This window comes from Eleutherodactylus coqui, chromosome 1, assembly GCF_035609145.1.
Source record: "Eleutherodactylus coqui strain aEleCoq1 chromosome 1, aEleCoq1.hap1, whole genome shotgun sequence".
NCBI lineage: Eukaryota > Metazoa > Chordata > Amphibia > Anura > Eleutherodactylidae > Eleutherodactylus > Eleutherodactylus coqui.
The window spans coordinates 100,621,845-100,644,571 of record NC_089837.1 but is presented as its reverse complement, the minus strand read 5'-3'; the positions used below and the strand labels follow the sequence as shown (position 1 = coordinate 100,644,571).

General features: G+C 44.2%; 1 protein-coding gene across 5 annotated transcripts in view; it reads left to right on the top strand.

The window, feature by feature from the left end:
• The window catches only part of LOC136623851 (beta-galactoside alpha-2,6-sialyltransferase 1-like), an 80,572-nt gene extending 67,859 nt beyond the window's left edge, over positions 1-12,713 (top strand). For 4 of the 5 annotated variants that reach the window (XM_066598213.1, XM_066598215.1, XM_066598212.1 and 1 more), the window contains one exon: positions 5,371-5,941. In XM_066598213.1, the coding sequence (XP_066454310.1) occupies positions 5,371-5,627 (257 nt within the window). In that variant the 3' untranslated portion in view covers positions 5,628-5,941. Of the gene's footprint in view, positions 1-5,370; positions 5,942-11,967; positions 12,088-12,437 lie in introns of those variants that run through there. The other variant, XM_066598217.1, reaches the window with a different exon arrangement.
• The last annotated feature ends 10,014 nt before the right edge of the window (positions 12,714-22,727 follow it).

Genomic DNA, 22,727 nt, shown 5'->3' with positions numbered 1-22,727 from the left:
TACCCAGGTTATACCAACATGATCAGTATCACTATAAACAGACAGATGTGTAACTTATACCAGCTGTACATATATAATTATATACAGGCAATACCCAGGTTATACCAGCATGCTCCATATCACTATATTGAGAGACATGTATAACTTATACCAGCTGTACATATATAATTATATACAGTAGATACCCAGGTTATACCAGCATAGTCCATATTACTATACACAGGGAGATGTATAACTTACACCAGCTGGGTGCTCACAGAAGATGCTCAAAGTACACCAGCATGGTTCATATCACTATATATATATATATATATATATATATATATATATATATATATATATATAATATAGTGATATGGACCATGCTGGTATAACCTGGGTATCTCCTGTATATAATTATACATGTACAGCTCATAAGTAATACATCTCCTGAATGTGGTGATATACCAGGCTATAACAGCATGGTCGATATCACTATATATGGGACGTATAGCTTATACCAGTATTACATATATAATTATATACAGGAAATATCCAGGTTATAGCATCATCTCTGTCCTCATTGTTGCGGCCGGTGCGGCTGCTGCATATGTCTCGTAAATGTGGGCTTGAGCATTGTCTCTTCCCTTGTTACCCCATAAATGTGGGCTATAGTATCAATAGCCTGCGAACTAGCCTAATCATTGCCTAAGTATGCCCCGTAAATGTGGGCTGTAGAACTTAGTTTCAACTAGTACAGGCTAGAGATAATGATCATATTCTATTCAGCCTGAACAGATGCTTGGTATGCCCCATAAATGTGGGCCATAGCACCTGTGTCTTTATCAATACGGGCGATAATACTACTGATCATACTCAATATGGTCTGTCTTTATCAGTACAGGCACTAATGTTATTGATCGTGCCCTACGAACGTGGGCTGGAGCATATGCTGTATTTAATTATCTGGGTGGCTATTCTAATCTCAGCTTTACAGCTATTCTCTATCTGGAGGGAATAGCACTCAGGCGTGACTATTGTTTGTTTTTCTTATCAAGAACAATAACACGATCGACTTTGCTCCATAAATGTGGGCTGGAGCAGTGTTTGACACTAAAATATTTAGCTATTTGGGTGGTTTACTTTACTACCCAGCTTAACTGTTACCCTCCATCCTGTTGAAATAGTCGCTATATTTGGTGCTATAGAAAAGCGTTGATGGTTTAAGAAAATTTTCTTTTTATAAAAAACTAGCTTACCCGTCGCGCGTTGCTGCGAAGACAGACAGACATACATTCGTTTTTATATATCTAGTTAACAACCAATCACAGCGCAGTTTTTTTAGGTTACCTCAGTGGTATAATATATAACCAATCACAGCGCAGCTTTGATGTTACCTCAGCTTTATAATATATAACACCCAATCACAGCGCAGCTTATATGTTACCTCAGCAGTATAAAATATAACAACCAATCACAGTGCAGATTTCATGTTACCTCAGCAGTATAAAATATAACAACCAATCACAGTGCAGCTTTCATGTTACGTCAGCAGTAAGAGAAATAACAACCAATCACAGCGCAACTTTTATTCTGCCTCAGCAATATAAAAAATAGCAACGAATCACAGTGCAGCATTGATTTTACCTCAGCGGTATAATATATAGCAACCAATCACAGCGCAGCTTTTATTTTACCTCAGCATTCTCAATATCCAGCAATTGTCTTGCGAAACGTTCGGCGGATGCATCATTTTGTAGTTGAACACGCATCCCATTACTCGTAATGCCTTTTGCTTTTGTGCTTGAGATGGAAATCAAACGATCTTTGTCTGGGGGGGCATAACTGTCGACGACGCTCGCACGCGCACCACCTATCATAGGATAGTTGTACTATGCCAGTAATCTTCCCAGGAGTGTACTCAACAACTTCCCATTAACTTTTCCTATTTATAACATAATCAATGCTCGTGCCAAATTTCACGTTTCTATGACATTGGGAAGCGAGAAAATTACATTCCGTAAGTAAAATTTGGACGTTCATTCTTTTGCGCATAGAATTGAATAATGGAGATGGGACCCATTAGCTTTTCCTATTTATGACATAATCAATGCTTGTGCCAAATTTCACGTTTCTATTAGCGTAAAATTTGGACGCTAATTCTTTGGCGCTTAGAATTGAATAATCGAGTTGGGACCCATTAACTTTTCCTATTTATGACATAATCAATGCTCGTGCCGAATTTCAAGTTTCTATGACATTGGGAAGCAAGAAAATTAGATTCCGTACGTAAAATTTGGACGCCAATTCTTTTGCGCCTAGAATTGAATAATCGAGTTGGGACCCATTAGCTTTTCCTATTTCTAACATAATCAATGCTCATGTCAAATTTCAAGTTTGTATTACATTGGGAAGCGAGAGAATTCGATTCCGTACGTAAAATTTGGACGCTAATTCTTTTGCGCATAGAATTGAATAATCGAGTTGGGACCGATTAGCTTTTCCTATTTATGACATATTCAATGCTCGTGCCAAATTTCGAGTTTCTATGACATTGGGAAGCGAGAAAATTAGATTCCGTACGTAAAATTTGGACGCTAATTCTTTTGCGCATAGAATGGAATAATCGAGTTGGGACCCATTAGCGTTTCCTATTTATGACATATTCAATGCCCGTGCCAAATTTCAAGTTTCTATGTGAGAAAATTACATTCCGTACGTAAAATTTGGACGCTAATTATTTGGCGCATAGAATTGAATAATGGAGTTGGGACCCATTAGCTTTTCCTATTTATGACATATTCAATGCCCGTGCCAAATTTCAAGTTTCTATGTGAGAAAATTACATTCCGTACGCAAAATTTGGACGCTAACTTTTTTGTGCATAGAATTGAATAATCGAGTTGGGACCCATTAACTTTTCCTATTTATGACATAATCAATGCTCGTGCCAAATTTCACGTTTCTATGACACCGGAAAGTGAGAAAATTACATTCCGTACGTAAAATTTGGACGCTAATTCTTTTGCGCATAGAATTGAATAATTGAGTTGGGACCCATTAACTTTTCCTATTTTGGACATAATCAATGCTCGTGCCAAATTTCACGTTTCTATGACACCGAAAAGTGAGAAAATTACATTACGTATGTAAAATTTGGACGCTAATTCTTTTGCGCATAGAATTGAATAATCGAGTTGGGACCCATTAGCGTTTCCTATTTATGACATATTCAATGCCTGTGCCAAATTTCAAGTTTCTATGTGAGAAAATTACATTCCGTACGTAAAATTTGGACGCTAATTCTTTGGTGCATAGAATTGAATAATCGAGTTGGGACCCATTAGCTTTTCCAATTTATGACATATTCAATGCCCGTGCCAAATTTCAAGTTTCTATGTGAGAAAATTACATTCCGTACGCAATATTTGGACGCTAACTTTTTTGCGCATAGAATTGAATAATCGAGTTGGGACCCATTAACTTTTCCTATTTATGACATAATCAATGCTCGTGCCAAATTTCACGTTTCTATGACACCGGAAAGTGAGAAAATTACATTCCGTACGTAAAATTTGGACGCTAATTCTTTTGCGCATAGAATTGAATAATCGAGTGGGGACCCATTAACTTTTCCTATTTATGACATAATCAATGCTCGTGCCAAATTTCACGTTTCTATGACACCGGAAAGTGAAAAAAAATTACATTCCGTACGTAAAATTTGGACGCTAATTCTTTTGCGCATAGAATTGAATAATCGAGTTGGGACCCATTAACTTTTCCTATTTATGACATAATCAATGCTCGTGCCAAATTTCACGTTTCTATGACACCCGAAAGTAAGAAAATTACATTCCGTACGTAAAATTTGGACGCCAATTCTTTTGCGCATAGAATTGAATAATCGAGTTGGGACCTATTAGCTTTTCCTATTTATAACATAATCAATGCTCGTGCCAAATTTCAAGTTTCTATGACATTGGGAAGCGAGAAAATTAGATTCCATACGTAAAATTTGTACGCTAATTCTTTGGCGCTTACAATTGAATAATCAAGTTGGGACCCATTAACTTTTCCTATTTATGACATAATCAATGCTCGTGCCAAATTTCATGTTTCTACAACATCGGGAAGTGAGAGAATTAGTGGCAATGATGGAAATAGAACGATCTACGTGGGGGGGGTCGTAATTGTCGACGACGCACGCATGCGCGCCATTTATCGTAGCATAAATGTACTATGCCTATAATCTTCCCAGGAGTGTACTCAACAACTTCCCAAAGTTTCATGGCGATCAGATGAATGGTGTAGTAGCGCATAAAGGACAAACAGACAGACAGACAGACAGACACACACACAGACAGACACACACACGCATACATTCAATTTTATATATATAGAAGAAGCTCCAGTACACCATTAAGTAATAGTTTAAGGAATAATAAGTTCCGTAAGGGGTAAAACACAGACCCGTAAGTATACCATCATTATAGGAGAGGATGATATCAGGGTTATGTGACCAACTGATATACCCCGGTCCTTCACCTACTTAGTGAGATATACAGAGAGAAAATTTATATCAACACGATGGAGCATGTTAGAGGCTAAAAACCGCATCCTCCATTCTGTGGGTACAAGAACAAGTGTTCATTTGAATCCTTATACTAGGATTATCTGTATGAGATTCTGACCATGAGTTATTGATTTTCTCATCTCCCTGTCTGAATAAAAGGACAATATTAAACTTCACTTAATTACATATGCCATTTTAGAACTATTTAATAAAGGTTATATTTTAGGTATTAGTAAAGTTCTTTTAGGTGATAAAGGTTATACCAGCATGCTCCATATCCCTATATACAGGAGATGTACATGTGGTACATACCTCGTTGCACTGCATGGTCCGCTGACTCGTCTCACTATCAGCCACTGTTTGCCAGAACAATCACGTGCCTGTCAGTGCACTGACAGACTGCAGTTGTGACCAATCACAACTGCACCCTCTCAGTGGAAGGGAAGACTGCACGCTGGGGAAGTCTTCAGCCTGTAATTGGCTACCGACTCTCTGGGTATTGGCCCTGTCATCCATGAGCGCAACCCACAGCCAGCAATTGCGACCTCTAGTGGTATGCCGGTGGTGATGTCCATTATCTCTCCTATTGTATGTCTTAACAATGAAGCATTTGGTGGCTGTCCTCAGGGAAAACCTATCCATTCTAGGTACAGTTATAGGGTTGCATAGATGCAAGCTTTACCTATATGCTGATGATCTACCGGTTTATGTCAACTCTCCAATTATATATTGTACATTGGCAGTAAAAATGCAATTTATTGTAATATACATATGACAACCTTCTTACGGTGACTATTCCTTATTTTTTCGCACAGGGATCATGTTGATGATGAATATTTGTGATGAAGTCAATGTGTATGAATTTCTGCCATCTTCACGTCGAACAGACCTGTGTTATTATTACAAGCGATACTTTGACACAGCTTGTACTTATGGTGGCTACCATCCACTCATATACGAGAAAAATATTATTAAAAAACTCAACCAGGGAACTGTGGACAATATTTACAAGAACGGGAAAGTGACCTTGCCTGGAATCGGGGATTTACAGTGTTCGGCTCCAACTCAATAATGTGTACAGATAAAAGTGGGGATTTTAAGCTAAACCAAAACCATGAGAATGTTGAAGATTATATAGATTGTGCAGACTACTGAACCCAGGAACCTTACAATGACATTCTTGCTGTGTCTCCTGTGGACAGATCTACCTAATATTTTATTTATTTCATGTTGCTTATACAAAGCCAACTTATTCCACGGGACCGTACAGAGATTGTCATCACTCACATTAGTGAGATCAACATGATCTGTAAATCTGATGAAGGTGTATTCCATGAGACGCATTATTCTTGAACTGCCACTTTAATAAAGTTCTCCTCCAACTTATGCTAATGCCTGGTAATTTTATTGCATACTGTACTTCACCATTAAATTTTTTTTTGAATTTCCTCATGGTTATGCAGAACAGATTGACAAAGTCTACTTTATAGAGTGTGTAAAAATAACAATGCCAGTCAGAATATGTATATTTAGGAAGGGGTATATGCAGGCTTCTGTCAAGGGAGGTTTCATGAGTATGTGTTTGCATATATTGCGCACACACACCTTTAAGGTGCAGGTTTTGTTTTACTTTGCCTTAGGCCAGTTGCACATGGGTGGGTTTGAATTGTGAAATCCACGATCGTCACCTGCGCAGAGGATTCACGGTCTTCCGCACACATTGAAAGAATAGAACATTCACATATCTGCTCGTAGCAATGTTTAATAATTTGCTCAAAAATCTTTCCTGGTATAGAAGTCAGGCTCAAAGGCCTGTAGTTTCCTGGATCCACCTTCTTCCCTTTCTTGAAGATAGGAACAACATTTGCCCTTTCCAATGTTCTGGGACTTTTTCTGCTCTGCAGGAATTTTCAAAGATTACAGCAAGTGGTTCAGCAATTACCTCTGCTGCTTCCTTCAGTATCCTAGGATGTAATTCATTTGGACTGTGAAACTTAAATTCATTTAAGTTACCTATGTGTTCCCTCACCATCTCTCTGCTTATAGACAGCCTGCATTCTTTTATTTCCCCAATAGCACAGGGAAGATCAGTTGATGTTCCCTCTACTTTCTGAGAGAAAGCAGATAAAAAATAGGAATTTAAAAGTCCGGCCTTCTCAACATCATTCCTAACCAATTCACCATTTTCCTCTTGTAAGCATCCAATTAGTATCTTTGAATTTTCTTTTGCTTTTGGCAAAGAAATCCCCCCAAATCCTTTTTTATTGCTTTTGGCCTCTGTTGTAGGCTTCAATTCATTATTAGCTTTAGCTTTTCTGACACTTGCTATACAGTTTCTGCAGACCGCATTATATTCTTCTTTAGATATTCCCCCTCTTTCCATTTGATAAACAACATATTTTTCTTCCTTTTTAGCATGTGTGCACGTTCTATGTTCATCCATCCTGTTCTCTTCAAATGCTTCCTATTCTTCTTTCTTTTAGGGATTGTTAACGATTGTGCTTTGAGAATCTCAGTTCACAATATTCCCTAATCTTCTTGTACATTTCTTTCCTTAAGAACATCCAGCTATTGGATTCTTCCTACCCTCTTTCTGAGTCCATTAAAATCTGCCTTTCTAAAATCCAACCTGGAAGTCTGAGTCTTTTCTGGTCTTCCTCCCCTTGTTATCAAAAGTTCAAGGACTTTGTTCGACCCATTACTTTTACCTGAGAGAGATTCCCCAAAAATGTCTGGATAGTTATAATCTCCCATGATCACTATGTTGTGCTTTTTTGAGAGCTTGGCCATCTAATGTAGAAGGAGTTCATCTATATCATCTGCTTGTCCAGGCGGCCTATAGTAAATGCCTACAATGGTGTCCTTTCTGTTGTTCTCTCCTTGTATTCTTACCTAAACAGTTTCTACAGCACTATCATGCTCTGAAGCTTGAATTTCCGTGGAGATGTATGCTTTCCTAGCATACAATGTAACACCTCCTCCCCTTTTTTTAGGTATGTTTCTTATAAATAAGCTGTACCCTTCCAGCCTTGTACTCCAATCACTTGTATCATTCCACCAAGTTTCTGTGATGCCTATGACATCATATTTCACTTCCTGTGTTAGGAGCTCCAATTCTCCTTGTTTGTTTCTCATGCATTTATGTGGAAACATTTGTGATCAGAGCTAAAGATGAGCGAACACCAAAATGTTCGGGTTCACGTTATTCGAAACGAACTTCCCGCGATGTTCGGGTGTTCGTTTCGAATAACGAACCCCATTGAAGTCAATGGGCGACCGGAACATTTTTGTATTTCGCCGATGCTCGCTAAGGTTTTCATGTGTGAAAATCTTGGCAATTCAAGAAAATGATGGGAACGACACAGCAAGTTCTCCTCTGCCACAGCTGTAACAGCTGTGGAAGAGAAGAACGATGTTAGCCCATTGAATTCAATGGAGCCGTCAATACAGCCGACTCCACTGAATGCAATGGGCTGCCGGCGATCGCGGGATGAATTGTCGGAAAGGGGTTAAATATATAAGCCCTTTCCTGCAATTCATCCAGAAATGTGTAAAAATAAAAAATATATATATACTCACCTGGTGCCGACAGACGGAGTTCAGCGCGGCAGGCTGCAGTTCTCCTGAACTGCTCTGAACAGCTGTGAGTAGTATTCAGCAGCCGGGGATTTAAAAAAGCTGAATTCATGAATGGGTGTGAGTGAGGGCTGGCCTCTGATTGGTCAGGCTGTGACCATTCAGAGGCATCTTATTCAGCAGGCGGGGATTTTAAATCCCCGGCTGCTGAATACTACTCACAGCTGTTCAGAGCAGTTCAGGAGAACTGCAGCCTGCCGCGCTGAACTCCGTCTGTCGGCACCAGGTGAGTATATATATATTTTTTATTTTTACACATTTCTGGATGAATTGCAGGAAAGGGCTTATATATTTAACCCCTTTCCGACAATTCATCCCGCGATCGCCGGCAGCCCATTGCATTCAGTGGAGTCGGCTGTATTGCCGGTTCCATTGAATTCAATGGGCAAACATCGTTCTTCTCTGTCACAGCTGTTACAGCTGTGGCAGAGAAGAAGGATTTGTCTTCTATATGTTCTCAATGGGGTTGGCGCTGCTGCCGCCGGCCCCATTGAGCGCATATAGAAAAGATTTCTCAGGGAAGAAAGTTAAAGTAACCCGAACATCCGAACATCGTGTGGTGTTCGTTACGAATAACGAACATCCCGAACACCCTAATATTCGCCCGAGCATCAAGCTCGGACGAGTACGTTCGCTCATCTCTAATCAGAGCATTATTACCTATGGGAACAGAAAATGTGAAATTATTACTCATGGAATCAGAGAAAGCAGTATTATAAACTTATGGGACAGAAATGGGGGCATAATTACTAATAGGGATAGAAAAGGAGGTTCTTTTACTGTGTGGAGGGTACTCATAGCAGCACTTAGATGGCCTAATTGCTATCTGGGGTACTATGGATTGTGTAGAGGTGTGGGAACATAAAAAAGGTTCTACAGATACTAACTGTGGCCAGGAAAAAGTCATCAGGGTAGTCTAGGCCTGGATAGTCATTCAATGAATGTAGCTGGAGTGGGTAGTGATCGTCGCACCCTGCCCCCCTCCATTAACAATAAACAGGAGTTGCTCAAACATTGAGTAGCTTCTATTTCCATGCCCCCTGGGGGGGGCGTGGCTTGGTGATGGCAGCGTGAGCACCCCTACTTTGAGCTCCCGCCGGTCCCACCAACAGAAATCCGCATTAAAACACCCACAGCAGTTCAACCGAGTCTCTGGGACTTACATGGGTCACAGGAGAATCTCTAGCCGCTCAACTGCATCATCGGAGGCAGACCCAGCCAGTATCCAGCGCTTCCTCCAGGGTCCCAGTGCTGCGGTCTCCGGACCCAAGATGGCACTGGCTCACGTTCGCAGCCTCTCCTCACCGCCGGACAACAGTAAGGGGAGCTATGGAGCTGTCAGCCGCACCGGGAATCGTTATTGCTTCTGCTCAGCAGGAGAGGAGGACAGAGAGGAGGCACTGCAGGACAGAAGACCAGCGTCGGCAGTAGAGGTGAACTTCCCCTGGCCACCAGGGTCCCCTGATCTGAGCGATAGCCAGGAGGGGATCGAGCAGCCACCTAGCCCAGGCGGCCAGGTAGAGGCAGGGTAGACCTCTCTATCTGCTATGAGCCTTGACCCCTCATTTCCAACTTCCTCACAGGAGGATGGTGAGGCGAATAAATGCCTCCAGGGACAAGCCTTAGAGGAAAGGTCACTGAAGTCCCACAACACAAGTAGCCCAGCTATGGCACATGCCCACACCACAGCGCTGGGTCACTCCACCGGAAGTGGGAATCAGCAGGGTGGGGGGTCTTACCGCGAAACTAACCAGGGGCTCTAGCACCAATTGTGATGCAACCAACGTACCCCGCAAGCAGAACCTTTCCTCTGACTGAGCGCATTCCCCTTTAGAAGACAGGGAGCGCTCACATCCTCGGGGTCATGGTAATAACTCCGGCCGTAACCCCTTACCTGCCCACGGGCCTCCAGACGAACTGTTACAGGACGACTCCTGGGACTAGAAGGAACATCTACAGGCACTGCCCACAAAAAGAGACTTCCAGAGGCTAGAGGACTCTCATAAACAAGCCCTGTTTCTTCTGCAGCAGGAGCTGCGACACGTGGGTCATAGGCTGCAAACTGTAGAGGAGTTTCAGGACGAGGTGTTCTCTCGGCTGGTCGCCCATATTCATGTCATCAATGCTCAGGCGCTTCAGATAGCGGACATTCTATCCCATTTGTACGACTTGGAGAACAGGTACCGACGCAACAACATCCGCTTACGAGGCTTGTCTGAAGAGCTGACTACTGAGCAGCTGGAAAACTGGGCACGCAACATGTTCAGCTCCCTACTACACCGCGATTATTCACAGCCGGTAGAAATAGATCGTATTCACAGAAACTTTGGCCCCAGGCCAGATCACCCGAGAAAACCATGTAATATGCCAGATCCATTTTTACAAGGACAAAGAGGCTATCTTGAAGCAGGCTCGAGACAACAACTCAGCCCTCACCAATAACAGAACTACTATTACCATATTTCTGGACTTAGCCCGGCGTACCCTACAGCTCCGCAGGGCAGTGAGGCCGCTTCTTAATGCTTTGCGAAAGAAAAATATAATATACAGATGGGGTCACCCGTTTCAGTTGATTGCTTCCAAGAATAGAAAAACAGCAATATTTAAAACCCCGGCGGATCTTCCAAGATTCCTAGGGGCCTTGGAGCTACCCATGGTAGCGTTGCCGGACTGGCCGTCCCTAATGTCGCTACCAATTGTGGCTCCTAGAGAGGACTGGCGAGAGGCTCGATCAGAAAAGCGAAGGGGTAAAGGCCGCTCTGGATTTATTCCTCCCACCTGAAGCCTATAAGTGAGCATAACCTCAAGAACTGAGAAGCGCTCGTGTACAACTGGACGTTCCCTGACGACACCAGCCGATAGTACGACTACTCAATCCGCCTCCTCTTACCCTTCTACCACCCCCCCCTTTTTATTTCTCTTTTTTTCTCTCCTCCCTTCTACCTCTCTCCCCCTCCATGTTTCTCAAGTTTTTTTTTCCCCAGGCCAATGTTTTACTCTGTTTATTGTGCTACGTTCCCGGCACTGAGGTTATATTAGTCATACCACAGTGAGTTTTCGGACTCATCTAAACTATAAGAATTTTGCTTGCTGTTTGAATTGCATTTACTTCAGAGTTGCGGGTTTTGCATTCGTGCCCCAGTTGGGAATTGTTCTTACAAATAGTCATTTGGTGGGCGGGGCGGGGGTGCTCGCAGCGGTTTCCCCTACTACCTCACCCACTAGGCTAGACGCCACTGCGTGCTGTCTAATCTCTGCTGCAAGCCAGACGAATGCCTATCCCTCTGAGTTCAGGGTTCTGTACCCTGACCGACAGATTCTTGTATCTCTGTCACCCCGCTGTATTTTTCCCTTCTACTCTTCTTCTTCTCCTCATAACCCTTCAATCTATTTCGGCAGTGGCAACCCATGTTCATAATCTACCAACATGATGAGCACATCCTTTTGTACTTACAATGCTAGAGGATTAAATTGCCCAGCTAAAAGAGGTCAGATCCTAGCACATATGCATAAAAAACGCATGCTTATTGCCCTGTTTCAAGAAACTCACTTCAGAGATGGTCATGTCCCAAAATGTAGCAACACATTTTATCCCCATTGGTACCATAGTTCCCATCCTGACAAAAAATTATCTGGAGTCTCTGTGGCCATACACAAAAGTCTGCCGTTTAACCTTCTCTCCATGGAGGATGACCCGGAGGGTAGATACCTTTTTCTAAAACTGAAATTGGGGGAAAGGGTGCTCATGGTAGCTAATATTTATTTTCCTAATTCAGGACAGATCGCCTTCGAGATCCAGGTGTTGGGTGAGCTGGCTCGGTTTGCATCTGGAACAGCGATTGTTCTCGGAGGGGATCTGAACCTGTGTATGGATCCACACCTCGATTCGACATCAGGTAGGTCTGGCGATATCCTGGCGGCTGTGCGAAGACTGTGGAGACAGCTGGCCTCGCTCAAACTCATTGACCTTTGGAGGACCTTGCATCCTGAGGTCAAGGACTTTAGCCATCACTCCTCGCCCACAATAGTTATAGCCGATTGGATTACCTATTGATATCGCATGGCCTCCTAGATTTAGCGCCCAAAGGTTCGATTGGTAGATTCGTGTGGTCGTGAGAAGGAAATATATATATCCTTGTAGGTAGAAAAGAAAACACTGGAATATATACATTTATATCGATATAGTTATGTGCCTTTCTTTTTATATGTATAACTAACTTTATTCTCATATGTACTAACTTGCCAGGCGAAGACAAAATGTATCTTGAACACAAGGAATAACCAGACAAGAAGGCCGCGTGTGCTTGGCCGTTTTCCCAGAAGCGCCATATCAAGATGTTCAACTATGCATCTGAACTTTCACTGTCTCAGGCCGGAAATCCGGACTTCCCATATATGGTTATGCTGTGAATTTTAGCCAATGAGCCCATCACCCATTCCTGGTGATGAGACAAAAGGGTATAAGATCTCATGTAATCTGTAATAAAGAGGAGCGCAGTCATGTCCCCGTGTGAGAAACTATACCAGACCTCCGTGTGGTGTTTTCTTCTTTCCGCCGGCAGCGGGGCAAGTGGGGTGGGCCTGATTGGTGCTGTACTTAGAATTTTACCCTGACAGTCGGACCACGCACCGGTCTATGGGGCACTCGGCAGGATTAATGTAATAAAAATGAATGCCCTTCCCAGGTTCCTTTATCTGTCCCAGACCTTACCGATCCAGGTACCAAAAAGTTTTTTTCACACGGCTTAGAAGAGCTCTGGTGAAATTTGCATGGAATGGAACGAGACCCAGGTTGAGCTACAAAATTTTAACGCAAAGAAAGGAGATAGGAAGAGTAGGGCTCCCGGACCTTGCCAAGTACCATAGAGCAGCACTGAGCAAGCATACTTGACTTAATACTCAGGAGATCTTCAAAACGATGGGTTGAGCTTGAACAGGATTCAGCCCCGTTTAAAGCGCTGGGTGTGTTTTGGCTAAAGGGGATCCTCAGACGCTGAGGGATTGTGGTCTCTCCGTTTCTAGGGTCTATCCTGAAGCAATGGGATGGCTTTGCAGTAAAAGTAGGCTTGATTTCAGTGCCCGGCCCCTGGACGCCCCTGGTGGGTAACCCAAACTCCCCGTTGGGTATGCAAGGCCTTCCCCTCCTAAGTAGGATGGGATCCCCATCCCTAGAATTCAAGACGTCACAACAGTGGGTTGAATCAAGCCATTGGAAGCACTGTTAGTAGAGGGGGGGGCGTTGGCTGGTGCGTGGTTCCAACACTTACAGTTAAGCCATTTTATCCATTCACAAGACCAGATCTCGGAGGTTACGTGACTGCCCACCCTTTTAGAGGCACTATGTCCTGTGAACGGAGGGGGGAGATCTCCGCAGTCTATGGCATTTTGGTATTAGGGGAGATGCTAGACAGTGGGGTGAGTTTTAGTAGAAGCTGGGAGAGAGAATTGAACCAACACCTTGAAGAAAGCGACTGGACCAGATCCCTTATCATGACCCATAAAATGTCTGTATCAGACAGACACCATGAACTGAACTGCAAAATTCTCTGTAGGTGGTACCGCACCCCAGTGCGCTTAGCCAAGATGTACTCCAACGTAAGTATCAATTGCTGGAGATGCCTGAACGGCTTAAGGTCGATGATACACATCTGGTGGTCTTGCCCTCTGGTGTCCTTCTCTGTGGAGTGAGGTAAACACACTATACAATGCCATTACCGCCGCGAAGGTCCTTTTCTTCCCGGAGATTGCCCTCCTCTCTACCATTCCAGGCCTTATGGCCTCGATCAAGATGGGACTCCTTAGGTTCGTTCTACTGGCAGTGAGACAGGTGATACCAAAGTTGTGGAACACTATGACAACCCCGACACGCCTAGTATGGGTAAAAGCCATGGACGACATTAGGTACATGGAAGAGCTGAGAGGTAGGGACGACACTAGATTCTCCAGTTATAATGCTACATGGCGACTTGGATAAGCTTTCGTTCCTCTGCTAAATTCGATTTATGGTTAGCTAATGGTGCAATACCACCCAATATACATTCAAATTGGGACACTGTTTTTGATAGTGTCCACACTCGGGTTGCTGCCACCGGGTCGAGTGGCCCTATCCTTTCCCCTCAGGGACCACCAGTGCCCCCCTTTTTTCATTCTCCCTCCCTACCCTACCCTCCGGCTCTTCTCTTTTTCTCTAAATTCTTATCACCCCTACCTCTTTTTCTTCTTATTGCTTTCTTTTCCTGTTCCTTTTCTCTCTTTTTTTCCCTAGCGTTACTTGATTTAGCAGTATTGACACGACACAGGTCTCAGGAAGTAGACAGATTCCCTTTTCTTCTCCTATGTTCCTGAGACACATTCATGTGTACATACGTGTATATATATATATATATATATATATATATATATATATATATATATATATATATATATATGCATATAGGTCTATAAGTGTTTATTATTTAGTTATAATTTGTTAACAGACCCTTTGCCATTTACTGTTTGTATCTGTTCTGGGATTTCCCAGAGCAGAGATTTGCCGACTCCCAAGGTGGGAATGGTGAGAACTATCAGGCATCCCAAGGGGCCCTATTGAGATTATGTACGATTTCTCCTGATCAAAAGGATCTCTTTAACATGGCTTGAAGTATTTTTGTATTGCTGATGTTACACTCAAGAAAATATCTATTGAACTCTATTTACATGGCTTTGTTCTGCTAAAAACCAAGCGACTCCAACAAGTGAGCGATTTTGTCACTCAGTGCCCTGTTGGCAACCGCTTGGATACGGGGCAATTATTGCACAAAATTGCTGTTTGGGTGATAATCGCCCCGTGTGAAGCTACATTTAGTTGTTTTTGTGCAAGTGTACCATATGGAAAGACGTATCTTCGGCACACTGCCTATGGCTTTAACCACAAACAACATCTGTCTTTCCAACTCCTCCTACTCGTTCCTGTTGATTTACTTTGCAGCTTGCTTGCAAAGCCCCTTCTACTGTAATTGACGTGATATTATAGCAGTTGAGAAACACCCCCTCCCCTTTGATCTTAGTTTGAGAGTGTAATCTTTTATATCTGACTCTTCTTCCATCGGCTCTGTACCTCAAGCGGAACGATAAATTCTGTAGAAGCATTTTCGGTTTAGAAAGATGGTTTTATTTCTAGATACTGAAAAGTTAAGGTTCTTCATTCTGTATTTCATTTTTGGCCCCACAGTTGCATAATACCCATGGTTGAACGTTTTACTAATATCTCTGCTCTCTGTCGCTCATCACATTGCTCATCACTTCACTTCTAGAAGTAAATTCAAAACTCTCCACAATGCAAAACTTCCACACTTTTGCTCCCATCAAACCACTTTTTAACTTCTCGCCCCATGTTGTTCTCTGCAGCTAGCATGCTGTCAGTCTGCTTGCCGCTTCTCTGTACACAGCGTTGTTCCTGACGCTCTCACCTTCCCTGCAGCCTCTTATTCTGTTTTGGCTTGAGTCGCAACTTCATTGACGCTCCTTTGGCTCACATGGCTATAGATATCTCCTGCGCCCAGGCACTGACCCGAACACCCAGTGTTAGGAGGCGAATGCCACATAAGCACACAGCCAAACTCCCTAATTGTGCCAAACTATTCCCTATATATGGCTCCTCTTCTCCATTCGGCCTGTACCTTGTGGTGCTACACCACCCAAATATCAACTTGCTGCCCTGTGACACTCAGATAGATTGCCACATAGTGTCCTCCATACAGATACACCACACACATCTACATCCCAACTGCGATACTACTGCATGATCATCATGGCCACCTAAAGGGACAGCACATCTAAAACTACACCCACTTTGCACCACTCTTTGTCCCAAAATAATAGTGCATGCTATTAATAAATCTACAAAAAAATCACAGAAAGGGATATACTTAGTAATATACTGACACAAGATGGCAGGTAAAAACACCGCATCCCTCGACATGCAGAGAGCTAGACTGCTAAATGGAGAAGCCACCACACAAGTGCAAGGTACTGGTGAACAACCACTCACACACCTTCCTTATATTGAGGTGGCGGCTGCTTAGTACTGTTCTTACACAAGAAAAGGGCATATACATGGTACCAGGCCACATGGTATGTGTAGTGCACCATGCAGGCTTACAGCCTATTAATGATGCTATATTTCATGTATATGCTTTTTGTGTGTGCAAGAATAGTACTAAGCAGCGGCCCCCCTCAATATAAGGAAGATGTGTAAGTGGTTGTTCATCAGTACCTTCACCTGTGCCTATGCTCCTTTGTATAGCAGTATGGCTGTCTGCATGTAGTAGCAGTAAATCAGTAAGTATTGGGACGCTTTCTGTTTTTTTTTGTCTGTTTATATTTTCCTTTTCTGTGATTTTGCTTGATGTTAATGTAGGGACTTACAAGTAAACGAGGACCCTTGACACGGGTTGTGAGCTTGTATATTTTGGCAAAACTATTAACCAATACCTCATATTTGTCGCTATTTTTCAGTAACATACAGTGCGGCTTAGAGCACTGGGGAAGTCCGGGGTGCCGGTATGGCTCACCTACGAGGTGCAGGGCAGCCCTCTGGATTGAAATATCGCGTCACTAATAGGTTGTAAGCCTGCATAATGCACTACATGTAGTATATGGAAGTAAAACCCCATATATGCCCTTTTTTGCGCAAGAATAGTACTAAGCAGCCGCTCCCCTCAATATAAGGAAGGTGTGTGAGTGGTAGTTCATTAGTACCTTCACCTGTGCTATTGCTCCTGCATATAGCAATTTGTCTGTCTGTATGTTGAGGGATGTGGTGTTTGTACCTGCCCTCTTATATCAATGTATCAGTAACTATATGGACGCTTTCTGGGATTTTTTTGTGTGTTTATATTTTCCTTTTCTATGATTTCCATTAAAACATCTGGAGCATTTTACTCTTCTTAGCCACGTCCTCTTTTTTTGACAGTAGGCAGAATTTTACTGCATTTTGCTTAGTAAACTGTTAAAATCCCCCCTCTCGCAGTGGCTACAACATGTACACGAGAGCCGGGAGCGGCTGCGGGATTGTTTTTGTAAGATGTAAATATTCAGCTCTAATAATAATCCACACTAAGTTTTTAAGAATATAGGGTGGCTGTCCTAAAAAGGGCAAGTATATACTGGACCCTATAACAAAGTTCATCCAACGTAACTTCAACTTGACTAATGCTCTTTTTAGGCCAGTGTTTATGGGTATTTGCACACATGTGAGCACAGTATTTTTGCGGAACGAACAATGCTTTTTTGCCTGTGTATTGGCATACTTTACTGTACTTCTTCCACGCGTCAGCCATGTACATTTATGTGTGGTAAAATTATACGCAGCGATTGAAAAGGGTAATTGAAATCTAATGAGTTCCAGAAGTGTACCTTTTTCTGTCAAATTACACAGTGTTTCATGCATCTGCTAGCGCATTTTGCGCACATTTGTACATTCTCGTTAACTTCTATGGGTACCTTTGATGTCAAAATGCGCAGAAAAGTAGAGTATGCTGGGGTGTTTTTTGCATGAGTGAAATGTGGTATTAGTGTATCTTGACGCCACCAGGAAGTCGTGGTGGAGACAAGACTGACAGCCTGGTGACACCCCCTGAAGGCTCGGCTGCAGGTTCTGCCTGGTAAGTATAATAATCTTGTCCCCTGTTAATAGAGTGTTATGCTCCTGCTTTGTCGCCCCCTGCGCTGTCATCTCCGCTCCTGGTGTCCCCTTCCAGCTCCCACTCTGTTAATAGTGCTGGCTGCCTCCCTTGCTCATAATAGTGTTCCCTGCATCCGTCTAACCACCTGCTAATACTGTTTCCTGCGGCCGGGTACCCGCCTGCTAATACTGATCCCCGTGGCTGGCTACCCGCCAGCTAATACTGTTCCCCGTGGCCAGCTACCCACCTGCTAATACTGTTCCCCGCGGCCGGCTACCTGCCTACTAATACTGTTCCCCGCAGCCGGCTACCCACCTGCTAACACTGTTCCCCGTGGTCATCTACCCACCTGCTAATACTGTTTCCGTGGCCGGGTACCCACCTGCTAATACTGTTCCCTGCGGCCGGCTACCTGCCTGCTAATACTGTTCCACGTGGCCGGCTACCCGCCTGCTAATACTGTTCCCCGTGCTGCTAAAAAAGCTGCATGCGGCTGCACTGCGGTCGCCAGCCCAGTAATCCCCATGTACTGCTGTAACCTATCCGGCACTGTTGTCCCCGCTGCTGCTCTGTCGTCCCCGTGCCTGTGCTCCGTTTCTGTCAATAGCCGTTCCACACTGCTCTTCCTTCTCCCTGCTCACAGCCGACGTTCAATCTCTGGTCCCGTCTCATCTCTGCAGCTCCCCACCTCTCCCTTCTGTCCTGCACAGCGGCTGAAGAATATCAAGTCTTGCTGCATCCTGTGTATTGCTTGTTGCCTGCCGTGGACGGTTACGGTTAGGGATGATGTACCTTTTAGGCTTACATTATTTGTTATAAATACTTATGGTTTGTAACATGGAATTCTAAAAAAATATTCATGCAAGGCTAAAAGGTAAATCATCCCTAACCCTAACTGTTCACAACAGGCAGCAAGCAATGCATAGTGTGCTGCTAGGACCTTTGGGACGTCAGCCTATGGGGAGCCTCGGGTGTGACAGGGGCGTTTCCCCTGTCAAACCCCAAGCTTCCTGGTGGCGTCAAGATACACTAATATCCACAGTTGAATGAACTCACTGAAATCAATGGGTTCCATTCTCTGTTTATTGTGCACACAAATTTTGCAAGCGCAAATATGCCCGTGTGACCCTGGCCTTACTGTATGCTTGTCAATCTATATAGTCATGTTCCCAGATCTGGTAGAAAACCTCTCCAGAGAGGCAGCAAAGTAGATGTGAAAGCTCAAGGTTCAGGAATAAGATGTTCTATCAACGTGGCTTTTTGTGCCCAAAGTCATGCTATAGCGCCTGTTTTCTCCCCCTGGAGAGAGCCCCTCTCTCGCCTCAGAGTTTTGCTGATGCAGTTAGAAATATCCAGGGAATATCACTATTTGTTGTATGTCCATATATGTATAGTGCCCAGGTCACGGCTTCTTTTAAAAGTGTTTAAATAAAAGTTATACTTTATGTTATATGCTTGCCCACTTTCTCAGTGAATCTACATCATAACCAGAAACACAAAGTGTTCTTTCTCATTTCTTAATCCCCCGCATTCTTTTCTCATGTCTTATGGTTCTTTCAGTGAACATTATGATACACAACATCTGTCTTCACACCTGCTGAATCACATTTTTTCAAAGTACTGACAAAATTCATATAGAAAATGTGATAATTAAGGGGTTTCTGAGAGTTTACAAAAGAAAAAAAAGAGGGGGCAGATAAAGGTGCACAATGTAGTAAAGAAGCCATACTCGAGAAACCAGGAAGTTCATAGTGGCTGTGAAGTAATTTTAAGTCATGGGAAAATCTCAATATGACAGTGTTACCACCTTTTTCACTTCAAAATAACAGCCAAAGTGGGGGGCGGAGCCTGACTGCCGAGCTTGATGGCCACTTGAGACCGGAGCTCCCGCAGTACGGCACCCACAGAGGTCTTCTACAGCTCCAAAACCAGCAATCATGGGGAAAACCGGCCGGGAGAAAGGCACAGAGCAGATGGGCACCCCCCGATCGGTGAAAAATCAGTCGGGAATGCAGCGGTATTTGAAAGAATGGACGGCTCGTTCCCCGCACCCAGCACCTAAGACGGCACCGGCTCACGAGGCAGCCGCAACATACAGTAAGGAGGGGGAGGGAGAGCTCTCTTCTGATGAGGAAGATAGCGAAAGTATCACCAAAGGCTTCATGAAGGAGCTGATTGTAAATGCCCTGCACCCAGTACTGACTGACTGTAATAAAGGAGGAGATGAAACACCTGGGGCGCAGGGTGGAGGATTTGGAGTCCTCCTCAGCAGCAATCTCTTCCCATGCACTAGCTATGGCTAAGGTGCTCAAAGACCAGCATGACCATATAAATCAAGTGCTAATCATGCAGGAAGATCAGGAAAACCGCAGCAGGCGCTGCAATATTCGTTTCAAAGGCATCCTTGAATCCTGGGCTGCCGACTCTCTTTCAAAAGTAGCTACTGAAATTTTCGGCTCACTGCTTGGCGCGGAGAGAGCGGCATCCATAACAATAGAGCGCATCCACAGGGCACTTAGACCCCCCCCCCCTCCTCAACAGATCCCCCAAGAGATGTCATTTGCAGATTACTCTCTTTTCAAGACACCGCAGCCATCTTGAAAGCTGCAAGATTACACAAAGACCTGAAATACAAAGATTCTACCATACAGATATTTCAGGACTTGTCCCCCTCGACGCTGGCGAAGCGTCGCCTTCTACGCCCCCTGTTGGAGGCCCTGAGGGCGGAGGGAATAAAGTACTCATGGCTGTTCCCGTTTGGTATTGGCATCACCCACAACGGTCGCCGACTAAACATTCGATCGCCAGAGGACTTGCGCAAATGCTGGGAGCACCTTCAACTTGACCCCATCGATCTGCCCTGTTGGCTCCCTCTCCCGGAGTTCCCAAAACTCCCAAAATTGTCTCCCCTGGAAGCCTGGCAGCTGGCGGGCACCCCCAAATCGCCGAGAGAAAAAAAGAATAGGTCCAAGGACCCCCCGCACAGTGTGGACACTTGATTTGAGCAGCCACTTTTACCTGTGGTTGTAATGAAGCAGAGACATCTGTGTGGACCCGCGGACCTTCCCGGCTGCCCGGAGAAGACCCAGTGTAATGGTGAAACACTCTGGTTGTGCTGTTTGATCCTACCGCTGCACATGTTCTGTTTTACTAGATGCGGCACCCGTTTCTGGTTACAAAGTTCGGAGAGTGTATGTTATGTAGTTTGGAGACTTTGCAGACCTGCTCTCCCATCCCCAGAGAGCTGATTTACATTAAAGTTTTTCTTATCTTTGATGCTTTAAGCCCATGCGACCTCGTGGGCGCCTGACTGTTCAGGCTGTTCGTGCGGTTGTCTGTCCTTCGTGGTAGAAGCTCAGACAACTAGCCCCCCAGTCAGGAGTGAGGTCACATACTCAGACCTCGCTCTACCTGTTTTATTTTTCTATTAATAAGTAATAGATACTTGTATTGTTTGTGTGTAAGTGCTCCTGAACCACCCTTCCCTCCCTTCTCTCCTTGTGGTACCTTCCCTCCCCTCCCCCCCCCCCCCACTCCCTGCATCTCTGTAGTGGGACTGTAGCGACAGACCTCAAATCACAACTAATCTATCTTTTTCCTTCCACATCTGGGTGACCACTCTGACTGCATGCCGGGCTCCCCTGCCATGGACACCTCCCTGCGTATTACAACACTAAACGTCAAGGGGATCAACTCGCCTTCCAAGAGACACCAGATCGCACTTCTCCTTAAGAGGTATGGTTCTAAGATCGTTTTCTTGCAGGAGACCCACTTCAGGGGAAATAGGCACCTATCCCTCCCGGGCAAACAGTTCCCGCAGGGATATCACAGCACCCACCCTACTTCAGCCTCGAAGGGGGTCTCCATCCTCCTGCATAAAAGCATTTCCTTCTCATGTGAAGCCCGTCACTCTGATCAGGAGGGCAGGGTCCTATTCTTGAGGAGATATCTGAATCACACAAGGATAACCCTCGCCAACCTGTATGCCCCTAATACGGACCAGATAACATGGCTAATTAAACAGCTGGGGATCCTAAAGCACTTTGCCAATGGTCCGATCCTCCTGGGAGGGGACCTAAATCTTACCATAAGTCCACTGCTAGACTCCTCTACCGGTAGGTCCCAACTCCCCCAGAGGAAACTAAGAAAGCTTATCCTCACCCTGGCGGAAGTTGAGGTAATCGACACGTGGAGGTGCTTGAATCCCACAACGAGGGATTTCACCTTCTATTCGCCGGTCCATAAATCCTTCCATCGCCTCGATTATATCTTCGTATCCCCGTCCCTCCTACAAATTACGAAAAGGGTCAAGATAGACTCTATCCTTGTCTCAGACCACGCACCTGTACACATTGACCTAAAACTACCAGACCCCTCCCCCAGGGAATGCCGGTAGAGATTAAACCCATCCCTCCTTGATTTAGAGCAGGACAAGAAACATCTGAAGGAGTCCCTGGAAGAGTTCTTTAGCATTAATACGGCGGAAGATCAGTGATTCCCGATAGTCTGGGAGGCCCACAAGGCCTTTATTAGGGAACGTCTAATTGCCTTGGGCTCTAGAACCAAAAAAAAGCGACAGAAAGAGATTGATGATATTATACAGCAAATTGCTAAATATGAACAAAAGGCAAAATATTCAGAAGTCAAGATAGCACATGACAAACTCGCTGCGTTAAGGAACGACCTTAAATTATTGTTGGAAGCCAAATTTAAGAAGAAATGTCTCTTTCTCAAGCATGCGGTCTACGCCCAGGGCAATAGAGGCAGTAAATTTACCTCGGCCCTTATTAAAAAAGCTCACTCCCGGAACACTATTAAAGCTATTAAAACCCAAGAGGGACGCCAGGTCACCTCCACAGCAGAAATAGCTC